Consider the following 13,048-nt stretch of genomic DNA (forward strand, 5'->3'; position numbering starts at 1 on the left):
GCATTTGCACACATTGTTTTATTAGCTCTTGTGCTTTAGCTATTTCCCATCTGCAGCCACGGATGTACTGCCACCTGTTGAATGGCTGGGCGTGTGGAAGGATCGTACTGAAGCAGAGTACGGATGAAGACCTGGCATGGTTCCTGAACACCAGCGCCATCCAGAAAAACCAAAGTCCTCCGTTGATGGCGGTGAAGTCGCCTCAAGTTGGAATCGTCATATGGCATTGATCCAGTCACCATGACGTATAGAATCACCCCGAGGCTCCACATGTCATACTTTTTTGGGTCATACGGCCTTCCCATGATGACCTCTGGTGGAGTGTAGGCAGCAGAACCGCAGAAGGTCTCGCTGAGCTCTGAAGGGTCTTGAACACAGCGGGCGAAACCGAAGTCTGTGATCTTTACTTGTTCTTCAGTTGTCAGCAGTATGTTTTCACACTTGAGGTCCCGATGGACGATGTCCATCTGGTGGAGGTAATTGATGGCACTGATCATCTGAGAGAAGAACTTTTTGCTTTGTTCTTCTGGGATGCGTTGCACTTCGTGTATCTTCTGAAGAAGATCTTTTGCTGCGACTTCCATCACGATACACAGTCGCTTACCAGCCACCTCAATTAACTCGTACATTTGGACGATGTGCTCGTGATTCACTCGTCTCAAAATTGCCAGCTCCCTCGGGAGAAACTTCTGGACGAAGTCCTTGGGGGCTCTTACGCGGTCCACAATTTTGATGGCCACGTTGCAGCGGTGTTTTTGCGAGGTGGCGAGCTTAACTTGGGAGAAGCTGCCTTCGCCAATATTGGCTATGAACTTGTAGCCCATGCCTTTCAAAACGTTTTTAACAGACATTTTTTTTAAATCTCAAAGGAGTTCACAAAAACCGCATGAATACTTTGACTTGAGTTTGTATCACGTTCCTCACCCTCAATGCAAAGAATTTTGTAACAGGCATTTGAATTCTGATGCATTCTGTGAGATCAACATTCTACTTTATGATGTCATAATAGAACAAATGCAAAATGGTGTCCAGGAACAACTGATGGAAAAGAAGAAATATAGGCCTACAGTTGAATTCAAAAGTTTACATACACCTTGCAGAATCTGCAAAATGTAAAATAAGAGGGATCAAACAAAATGTGTTATTTTTTTAGTACTGACCTGAATAAGGTATTTCACATTAAAAGAAGTTTACATGTAGTACAAAAGGAAAAAAATAGTTGAATTTATAAAAATGACCCTGTTCAAATGTTTACATACACTTGATTCTTAATACTGTGTTGTTACCTGAATGATCCACAGCTGCGTTTTTTTTGTTTAGTGATGGTTGTTCATGAGTCCTGAACAGTTAAATTGCCTGATGTTCTAAAAAATCCTTCATGTCTCACAAATTCTTTGGTTTTTCAGCATTTTTGAATCCTTTCCAAAAATGACTATGATTTTGAGATCCATCGTTTCACACTGAGGACAACTGAGGGACTCATATGCAACTATTACAGAAGGTTCAAACGCTCACTGATGCTCCGGAAAGAAAACACAATTAACAGCATTAAGTTGGTGGTAACTTTTGAGCAGAATAAATCTCAGGGTAAATTTAATTTATATTTTCTTTTGGGAAACATGTAAGTATCTTCTATAGCTTCTGAAGAACTGTACTAAATGAAAATCTGATATTTAGGCAAAATAATAAAAACGTACACATCTTCGTTCTGTTCAAAAGTGTTCACCCCCCGGCTCTTAATGCATCGTGTTTCCTTCTGAGGCATCAGTGAGCGTTTGAACCTTCTGTAATAGTTGCATACGAGTCCCTCAGTTGTCCTCAGTGTGAAAAGATGGATCTCAAAATATTGTTGGAAAGCGTTCAAATATACACAAATGCGGAAAAAACAAAGAATTTGTGGGACCTGAAGATTTTTTTTCTGAAGAACAGCCGACAGTTTAACTGTTCAGAACAAACAAGGGACTCGTGAACAACTGCTACTAAACAAAAACAGTTGTGGATCATTTCGGTAACAACAAAGTATTAAGAATCAACTGTATGTAAACTCAAACGGGGTAATTTTTATAAATTCAGCTATTATTTTCTCTTGTGGACTATGTTAATGTCTTTCATGTGAAATATCTTATTCAGGTCAGTACTAAATAAAAAAGAACATGCATTTTGTATGATTCCTCTTATTTTAGTAAAATAATGAACATTTTGCAGATCCATCAAGGTATATGTAAACTTTTGACTTTTAATTTAGCCCTCTGGTCTTCATTTGTACCCCGTTTAATCAACATTAATACCTAATATATTTTGGTATTTTCGTTATTTTTAACAAGACTTGGCTGACTGTTGAGAACACTTTGATCATTTTATAAGTAAAAGATGCTTAAACAATCTTTTGTAAGTACAATAGCGCCAAACATGTAATCATTTTGTTTTGTTCTGACTCGACCTTTCCACACACACGCACAAACTCGACAGCAGTTTCCAACTCAGAGAATAAAGGTAACTATGACTTTATATCTCATTATTGTTATTTTCTTCCTCTAATCACAACTTTATATCTCATTATGTGACTCTTTGTCTCTCTTTAAACTTACTTTAAAATTGCCGTTTGTATTTTTCATTCTGAGGCGGGCAACAGGCTTCCTCACATAACAAACAAGCTTGTCGCGCCATCAGTGCAGTTCGTTAATGGTTGTGCAACCATCGTTTTAACGAGACCAGCGTTGAATATTCGAGATATTTATACCTCTACGTCTCGGGAGCACTTCTAATTGTTTCACGGAAACGTCCGTAATCCACTAACCACCAATATGATGAGCAAAAATACATCTCGTCGAGCATTTCCCGTGTTTCGACGCCCTACATCAGGTTCATTCCCGGTGAGTGCTGGAATGGAATCATTAATTCTAATTGCATGTCCACAAATGCTTCTCATTAGTTTTAGATGAACTGGAGCTCAATTACATCCATAGCGTTCCAACGTGCTTGCAATGACACGATATGACCTCTAAACGGCAGTATGGCGCTAAAGTAGCCATTTTCATTAATCCGGTTTTTATTAGAACACTTACATTATTTAAATTGCATTAAACATTGTTGATTACTCATTTTAAACACAAATGAGCTGATGGTTGTAACAATATTAACCACGTTAAAATGTAAAACTGTTTGGTTTATATGTAACAGCATCACAATTTATATGAATTAGTCTTATATTGTTCTCTAAACCTTGAATATTAATACCTCTCTGCATGAATATATGCATGACCAGTAGTATTAGCTACATAAATAATGTGCCAAAGCAGCTCGGTGATTAATAAGCGTATGAATTGAAATAGACATATTCACACTGAGGATGCTACATCTGAAAGGGATGCGGTACATGCTTGACTGAGCTCTCCAGCATCAGGGGTGCTCAGCCAATCAGGCGGCGCTCCCGGTGTCTCCCTGCCTCTTAATTGGCTGACACTTCCAGCAAGAGTAGCTGATCTACGCGTGGAGCCTGGGTTTATCAGCCAGTAGACAGAAGCAGGGCACACAGTGAGAAAAGAAAGAGCAATAAGAGGGTGACTGTTGCTAGAGATAAGCGCGGCTGAATCAATCAAGATGAACCACAGCTCCAACGAGAAAGAACCTGAGACCATAGAGCCACTGCGTTATCTCAGGTATGCTCCTTTTTCCTCTTTTTTTTTATTTCATAATGTGACATACAGAACCTTTAAAGACAGGTTTGTGTTTAAATGCATCCTAAGTAATATTTCCATCACCCTTTCAGTCTAACTTTTACATAAATGTGATTTGTGACAGCATATCCCCCGCTGTCTAAAGTAAATGCATCTAACTTCATATCCTCCCAGCTTTCCTGTTTACAAAAATAAGGCATGTTGATTATGATCAACAGGCTTTAATAATCTGGAGACGAACAGGTGGAAGGAACGTGCACTTCAGCTGCCTCATAGCAGTTTGTTGGTGATTTAGGCATGTCGACAAAGGTGATGTGACATTTTGGCTGTTGGCCGTTGTGATGGCAACATCATGGCCAGCGATTTGCTCTTTAAGCAAGCGGGAGGTCGTCTGTTCCTGATCTGAGTGAAATGTTAGAATTGCTTTCTAAAGCGTTATCGGTACATAAAAGTGTCAGTTCAATTTAACGTCTGGCAAACTGTCTCATATTCTTGTGAGGTTTAGATCTAGCAGATGTAGCCGGAGGATATATTTAAAAAATGACAGCGAACAAATGGTGTTTTGATCAGAAGCCCGAGCGGCACGAGGTTTGCTTTCCATACTGGGCTTTCCTGGCAAGAGAGGCCCTTGAAGCTCTTCACACCAGCCCACGGCGTTTAAAATATGGTGGTCGGCAGGAGACGAGGCAAATTATACACTTTAAGGCAGGATGGAATAATAGGATTTAAGGATTTGAGGGTTAACGCCGTGGATTCCAGGGAGATTAATGTTCTTGCTGTAACTTAAAACCCTCATAGCTAATAATGTTGCTTCTGTGTGGAAACCACATAGTGTGAACGCAAACAATTGGATTTTCTATTATCGTTTTTTAAACAGATTGATTTGTGGATTCGTACTGTGTATTCTGGGATCTGTACGTGTTAATGGCCCCTGTGTCCTTTTATTGACGTCAGGTATTGACGCCGAAACCAAGATGGACAACATTGGGTTACAAAAATTGGATTTTTCGAGTCGACAGGATCTTTCTCCATCAGCATTTAAATGAAATATTTTGCAGGCTACATAGAGTATCCACTCATTTCAAAGCAGAAGTAAGCCATTTCTTGTGAATGGGTGAGGTTTCCGAATCATTTGCTGTAAATAAGTAAGAATAACAAAGTGCAGTAAATGACAAAACTGGCAAGTTTGCAAGTCTTTGTACAGCTACAACAACAGGAAGCCTTGTGTATTCAATAAAAATAAAAAAATGGATAAAACACTAATGTTTTTTTTATATTGAATAAATATGCTTAAATAGGACTTTTATGGCTTAAAATAACATAAATGATGTCTCTTACTGAAATATGTTGTAGAAAACTCACGAAAGATTTACGTTATTTAAAGAATCCACATTGTTTCATAAATATTTTGGACTATAGGGGGCACCATTATTTCGATGACTGCAAATGGTTGCACTCGGTGAGCTCAGAATACACAACTCTGAAAATAAAATACTGGTATGATACCACATTGTGTGGCTTTTGGTTGTAATTTTCAGTCGAAGGGCAACAAAAATCCATGAACGATTTACGTTATTTATTTTTTTAAATCCACATTGCTTTATATATTTTGGACAATAGGGGGCACCATTATTTCGATGACGTAAAAATTGTTGTAAAAACAACTCCGAAAATAAAATACCGATACGATAAGCATAACTACTGAAAGAGCTTACAGGTGGTGATGTTTATAAGCATAAACTTAAACCAAGCTTAAACCAAATGTCGTACCATCAATTTTTTTCCCCCACAAAGAGTTTAAACGTCCCAGATACCGACTGAAATCTGCACTGGAAAACTCGTTCAGTGGCTGCGGCTTCATGACAAGCGTCAGCATGTTTACATCCTGCCAGGATGGCATCTAGCATTTCTTGTCTCTGCCATTTGTAAGCATTTTCAGTAGCTGTGGTCTACTAAAAGCCTCAAAGGCAACAGGGCAAAAGTGTAGAGAACAAAGATGTAAGGCCGTGTTCACACTTGGCGTCTTTTTTTTAACTGCCAGCGTCTGTTTTACATTATACAGTAACCCTATGGAGTAAACCGTCTTTTCAAAAAAGCCCTGAGCGCTTTTTTTAAACGCCACCGCCGGCGTCTTTTTCTGCAGCTCAGAGCGTCTTTTTAAGTTGAAAAAAGTTGAACTTTTCTGAAGAAAACGCCCTACGTCAAGCGCTTTTTTGACAGCTGACCAATGACAAGCGAGTAGCTGGACTGTTCGTTTCCATAACAACAAGAAAAAATGGGAAAGATGCCGTTATATAGACTTTTATTTTATTGTTGTGAACCGGATTTGCCCATAGATATATGAGATACGTATCTATGGATTTGCCTCCCCGTTTACTTCAAAAACCGACGTGCAGCGGCGATAGCTTCTTGAGCCGCACATCGACATGTATAGTAGCGCCGTTGCGCTTCGGGCGTCCCTTTTTCAAATCCCGACTCGCAGACCTTTCCCGATCCCATCCCCCGCTCTCTCTCTCCCACTTCGCTTTCTGTCTAAATACTGTCCTATCAAATAAAAGGCAAAAATGTCAAAAAAGAAAAGAGCCAGCTTCCTTTTTTATCGACATTTCTGCACCACACACAGGCTACTGTTGCAACTGTTGTTATAGCAACAAAAAGACGCCCTCTGCTGCAACGCTTCCAGATTTTTTTGTAACTAAAAAAACGTCCTTGTCAACTTTTTCTTGTCAAAAAAGACGCCAAGTGTGAATGCATCACACAATGTGGAATTTTTAAATAACGGAAATCTTTCATGGATTTTTGTTGCCATTTCAATTAAAACCAAAACTCGACTATGTGCCATCTTTTTAGTATTTTATTTTCAAAGTTTTGTTGTGGTAAAAATAGCAACAGGTAGTGCCAGTAACTCACAGAATGCAACCACTTCAAGTCATTGAAATAATGATTTATTTTTTTATTTATTTTTTTTAAATAATGCATATCTTAAATGAATTTTTTTGTTGCCATTTCGACTGCCATTCAGTGAGTTACTGGCACTACCTGTTGCTATTTTTACCGCAACAAAACTTGGAAAACACAACTCTGAAAATTAAATCCTGATACGATGGCACATTGTCGGGTTTTGGTTTTAATTTTGAAATGGCAACAAAAATCCATGAAAGATTTACGTTATTTAAAAATTCCACATTGTGTTATACATATTTTGGACTATGGGGGGGCACTACCTGTTGGTATTTTTACCGCAACATAACTCGTAATAAGCAACTCGTAAATTAAACTACTGATAAGATGCTGGATTTTGGATTTTGGTTGCAACAAGAGAAGTGATATAAGTCTTCAATGCTTTCCTAGCGATAAGAAGAGGAGAACAGAATGAAAATTTGCCTGTGGATGAATAAAACTTCCTAAAGACTTGCATCTTTGTTCTCTCCACTTTTGCCCTGTTGCCTTTGAGGCTTTTAGTAGACCACAGCTACTGAAAGAGCTTACAAATGGCAGAGACAAGAAACGCTAGATGCTATCCTGGCAGGATGTAAAGATGCCGACACTTGTCATGATGCCGCAGCCACTGAAGGAGTTTTCCAGTGCAGATTTCAATTGGTATCGGGGACGTTTAAACTCCTTGTAGGGGGGAGTTTAAGCTCTTTCAGTAGTTGTGCTTATCGCATCTGTATTTTATTTTCCGACTTGTGTTGCGGTAAAAATAGCAACAGGTAGTGCTAGTAGCTTGCCAAGTGCAACACTTTCACGTCATTGAAATAATGGAACCCCCATAGTCCAAAATATGTATAAAACATTTTAAAACTTTTTTAAATTTAAATCTTTCATGAGTTTTCTTCTACATATCTCAGTAAAATACATCATTTAACTCAGGATGGTTGCTAGTCAAGAGCTAGCAAGCATGTTTTTGGGTGCAGTTCAATCAGTCAGCACTGTCATGACATAATTTCCTCTTTCAAAACGATTAGTCACATGGCAGATGATTGGCTCAAAAAACATGACAGATTTCAAACCACCTACTTCCAAGGGTTCATTGACCAACCTAGCACCTCGCATTCAAATGAAACGAATGCTAACGCTAGTTTTCCTCAAATATTATATGTTTAACTTCGTTTCTTCAAAATTGCACACCTTTTCGACTCAATGGTTCCATCACAGAAAGAAAAAGGTTGCTGGACAGGAGTTAACAGCTGTTATTATGGTGTGGAACTTCGACTTGATTGCGTGTCCGCCCTGTTATTGTTCTCCACAGTCTTGTGCAGCTCTGTTTCATTTCTGCTGGGCGTTGGGGTTTATTTATAGGCAGAGACTCCAAATGCAATAACAGAGCAGCCTGCATGATTTGTGGTTTGTTACCAGGCAATGTATTAGTTCTAATGGTGGTAGCCATTAAAGTTAGATTATGGAGGTGAAATCTCAATTTACTCATTTGTCAAGAGCGCAGCAGAGGTGTGTGCGCTTTTGCTAGGTGTTGCAGGGCGATACAAGTGCGATCAGCCAGAATATTTGCTGACCCCTTTGGGTCCTCTCACGTATTGATGTCTAATGATCCATCAATTTACAAGATCATAGAGGTGTCCACTGTCATTGTTCACAGCTGATCAAGCAAAACACTGTCACACGACATCTGTCTCTTCAGCTTTGATGCCAGAAATTGTCTGATGCGCCATCAATCCCAATCTATCAAACGTGATCCAGCTAGACTCAAACTCTTGATGTAAGCACAATTATTCAGTGTAACCATTTGGAATTTGGAATAGCATAGCATAATTTACAAACATATGCAAGAAATCGTAATATTAGTATGATAGCATGCTATTCAAAATTCTAAATATTCACATTTTTCTTTAACATGGAAGTAACCCTATGGGTGATACTTCTAGTTTATTAGCCACTGTAGGGAAATAACGAGAAGAATAACATTGTGCAGTAAACGGCAACACTGTTTGCACTACAAACCAGTGTGTTCATAATTAAGACAATCAATTAAAATAATAAATATACGCCATTTTGCAATATCAAGCAGCAAATCAAGCTGTTTTGTACAGCTAAAAAGACCTATACAATTTACAAATGACCGTGCCCAATCTTAAGGGAAGAAAACGGTGGATAGATTTGAAATTTTGTCAAAATATTAATGTTATATTGTGTCATTAAAACATTATTGTGCCATTGCTGTGTTAATTAAGAAGCATCAAAGCTAAATGAAAAACTAATACTGACATAATTTAAATTAAATGTCTTAATGAGTATGCTAAATCATTCATTCATTCCATTCATTCACAAAGTAAAGTGATCTAAAAATGAAAATTAGCTCATTATTTACTCATCCTCCAGGCACCCTAGGTGTACACGACTTGCTTCTTTCAGACAAATCCAGTTAGTTATATTGAAAGTCATCCTGGAATTTCCAAGATTTAGAATGGCATTGGCAGGTGTTTCTCTTCATCAGTCCAAAACAAGTCCAATAAAGTGCATCCATCATAAAAAAATAAAGGCCTCCTGTAGCAAATTGATGCATTTTTGTGAGAAAAATATCCATATTTAAAACCTAATAATCAGTTTAATCTAGCTTGCCCTCTGGGCGAAAGACGTAGGATGTTGGCGGTGCTCATGCGCCACTCAGAACTGACGAACGCGCCGTGGAGAAACCAAAACAAAACAACAGTCACGATTTAGAAATACAAAACAAAGATTTGTAAAGAATGTAAATTTGTAGATGTTGGAAGATTTCGATATAAGCCAAGAGAAGACTGGTTTTTTCCTTTGCTAAAGTAAGGAAACTTTGCTTCCTTTGCTCCTGTAAACAAACTGACAGTTTTATTATTATTATTTATTATTACGTTTTAAATATGGATATTTTGCTCTCAAAAATGCATCGATTCGCTACAGGAGGCCTTTATTTACTCCCCCGGAGCCATGTGAGGCTATTTTTATGGATGGATGCATTTTATTAAACTTATTTTAGACTGATAAAGAGAAACACCCACCAATGCCATTTTAAAGCTTGGAAATGCCAGGATAATTTTTTATATAACTCCGATTGGATTCGTCTGAAAGAAGGAAGTCATGTAGGCTACACCAATGCCTGGAGGGTGAGTAAATAATAGGCTAATTTTCATTTTTGGGGGAACTATACCTTAAGTAAACAGCTCTCTTTATGAATCACTGAATCATTGGTTCATGATTCATTCAAATCGCGGATTCATTCAGAAACGAAAACACCACTGTGTTTTGCTCGCAGATGCAACAATAGTTCTACTGTGGCTTACTGAGGTAATATTTTCGTTGGCAAAACTGAGCCAAAACAGACCAAATCGTGTTTAAAACATAATACACTTTTTATTTACTGAACTTTTGTATAAATTCATTTGCACTTGTGGTATTTGGGACTAAATCAGGTGTGGCACTCGTTGCGAGTGTTAACTTTTTAACAGTCGCTTAACCCATACTGAGATATATTGCTCTTGACGCAGTTAAAACACCAAACACAGAGACTAGGCGTTTGTTATCGGATAATATATGACAAATCCAATAAATTCTACACCAAAACAAACATACTCTCTGCTGAAGCATCACGTAAGTCCTGAAACTACGAGGTATGTGTTCTTACTTTTACTTTTCCATTAACCATCAACTTCTTTCCGCACAAAAGGTATTTTTTGTGCTGGACTGCGTCACGTTGAACCATATTTTCGCGCTTGGTGTTGACAGAGAAATTGGTAGTCAGTTGAACGGCGTTGCGCTTCGTGCGGTGCAGATAACTTCAGCCGTGACGCCAGCAGAAATGAATAGTCTTTTAAAAAACTGAGCAAGGTTAAGATTTATAGAAGAGTGCAAACACAAACATATGTATTATGAAAGTAAATACAGTCTATTCTGATTTCAAGTTGACTGTCGTTCAAGATAAAATGATTCAGAAGTGTAAATATCTCTAAGAGCAGAGTTAAATACATCCATTTTTTGATTATTAAGACACTGAAAGGGCAAAGTGGCTAATAAATTGGATGTTTTTCTCTTTCTGGAGCACTGTTGCTTAACCATCCGAGTCAGCTCATAAAGAGGATAGATTAAAGTATAGCCTATATCACAGGCAAAATGGGTACAATAAAAACAACAAACACTTTACAAGTTTGACTAGCCACTTTCACAGTTTGTTTGTCAAATCAAATCTCTATTAGATCGTAGCTTATTATAAGTTAATCAAACCCAAATTTCTCCACATCACATCAATTTAGAGGGAAAGATTGGTTGATTTTTTCCTCATCCTTGTATTCTTCGGTCAAGGCGCTGAATGAGACTGACAGTATTTTTTTTTTCTCCCTTTGACGCATGTAATGAGTTTCATCGCTGCTTGCGGTTGGGGCTGTGAAGGGGGAGGCTGCTGGATAAGACTGACAGTGTTTCGTTTTTCTCCCCCTGGTGTGTTTAATGAGTGTCTTCACTGCCAGTCTGCTGCGTAATGAAGTTCCTAGCTATTTCTGATAGACTAGGTGAGATGGTGGAGATTGGGGAGGAGGGTTTGTCTATGAGGAAAGCACCTTCGTCCATCCAAGTCCTCAAGTAAGTGGAAAATGGAGCTCGATTGAGATGTCCTTGAGTCACCGTCCTTCATTTTTGTCCTTTGCTTCTCTGCTTTATTTAGAAAAATGTTTAATTTCTGCTTCATAAAAATTCAGAGGTCTTACAGGAATGCCCTACATTTCATCGATCTCATTAAATGCCATGTTTGACTCTGAAATATGTCAGATTATGGAAGCAAAGTGTGTTTAGAAAGACCTTTTTTCCCCTGAAAACTAGCCCACATTCCTGCATTAAGAGCACTAGAAGAGAGGTAATCACCCAGGAAACCATCAGGTATGTGATGTATAATCGGTGAGGGGTGACGCTTGGATTACAGCATATAGTGGGGGACCATCAACTCTTAAAAGAATCGATAAGAGCTGTTTTCACGAACACATGGTACAATTTCCATTAGTGGAGAACAGCTGCGAGTCAGGGACTGATATATGGCCAAGTCACCATAGAAACAGTGGGACTGCAACATATTCCTATGAAGTCAACATACATATTTGACAGCATGGCAGTTTCTGAGAGAATGAGGGATGAGAAAGGAACAGTGTGACCAGTCACGAACGGAGGGAATGTGAATATGTGCTTGAGCCCTATTAATTATATTTTGAATTTTGTCAGATAGAACCAAGTCCTGCAGCTTCGTCCAGATTAAACATCCAGACTGTTCTGCTCCGGCTCAAGTTCTTTGTAAAAGTTTGACGGATGTGGATGGCCAGCATTTTAGTTGTTTTCTGCCGCCATGCTTGTCTTAAATTGTGCCATTTTGTTTCGCCAGAGACGATGTAATTGGGTTCACCGTCTCGCTTGGTTGGGCTTATTACAAAGCCATTATGCTCTGGCAAAAGCTGACAGTCTCGAAACCCGGAGTTATAATTTGGCCCATGTCCTCATCTGCTCCGCGAACATACTTGGTTTATAGCTCTCAAATGTTGTTTTTGAGGTAATGCCTAGTCTACATTTATTACATTATCTAATTTAATAAATTCAGCTGCGGGTCATTCTCAGGATAAGGTGCTGTTTGCTGATAGAAAATATCAGGCAGATACTTACAGTCCCAGCCGTAGGGATCTACCCGAAGTAAACGGCCACTGCTATGATTGGCTAACAGCGTACATTTATTCCTCGTAGATGGATGCCACTGTGGCTTAGGTTTAAAACACATAACACAGTACATATCAAATGATCTGTAAGAAGAGACAAAGCTATTTTAACCACATAATGAAAACAGTGACTTACACTTTTGTTACAACATCACTAATCCAGTATACACTCTTAAAAATAAAGGTGCTTTAAAAGGTTATTCAATTTCAAGTGATGCCATAGAACAGCGGTTCTCAATTCCAGTCCTCGCGCCCCACCGCTCTGCATATTTTGCATGTCTCTCTTAGTTAACACACCTGATTCAAATAACCAGCTCGTTAGAAGTTAGCTCTGTGCAGAAACTTGTTCCGATTGACATGGTCCCTGCACAGTGTTCACTGCTCCCTACTCCCTAAGTGGGGGAAATCTGTTTACTACACTTCAAAACATTCATTCACATATTTGCGCTACACCACCGCATGCAGCGTCTTTACACGCAGATGAAACTTACTAGAAAAGTGTCAAGTATGACATAAATGCATCTGTAAATCAATACAATTTAAATTCACGTCTCGCACGCTTTAATGACCTTCAAATGGAACATAAACACTCGCTTTGAACTAATGAATAATGGCGGAATATCCTGTGATGTCCACTTCGAAGGGCAGTAACGTTGGAATAGAACAAACGTCTGAAGCGATAAGTGAAACACACAA

General features: G+C 38.7%; 2 protein-coding genes across 2 annotated transcripts in view; one reads left to right on the plus strand and one right to left on the minus strand.

Annotated features, from left to right (window-relative positions):
• Positions 1–35: 35 nt before the first annotated feature.
• On the minus strand, positions 36–851 carry tssk6 (testis-specific serine kinase 6). Its single transcript, XM_073843829.1, has one exon. The coding sequence runs from the start codon at positions 849–851 to the stop codon at positions 36–38; it is 816 nt and encodes a 271-aa protein (XP_073699930.1).
• A 2,653-nt stretch (positions 852–3,504) lies between these two features.
• Positions 3,505–13,048, plus strand: part of yjefn3 (YjeF N-terminal domain containing 3) — a 51,077-nt gene continuing 41,533 nt past the window's right edge. The window contains exon 1 of the mRNA XM_073844932.1: positions 3,505–3,659. Coding sequence (XP_073701033.1) covers positions 3,601–3,659 — 59 coding nt within the window. The 5' untranslated portion in view covers positions 3,505–3,600. The remainder of the gene's footprint in view (positions 3,660–13,048) is intronic.

Source organism: Garra rufa, chromosome 7, assembly GCF_049309525.1.
Source record: "Garra rufa chromosome 7, GarRuf1.0, whole genome shotgun sequence".
Lineage (NCBI taxonomy): Eukaryota > Metazoa > Chordata > Actinopteri > Cypriniformes > Cyprinidae > Garra > Garra rufa.

What these genes read in the sequence shown, in the direction of transcription:
- tssk6 (XM_073843829.1), bottom strand. Translation starts at nt 851, where the DNA reads ATGTCTGTTAAAAACGTTTTGAAAGGCATGGGCTACAAGTTCATAGCC.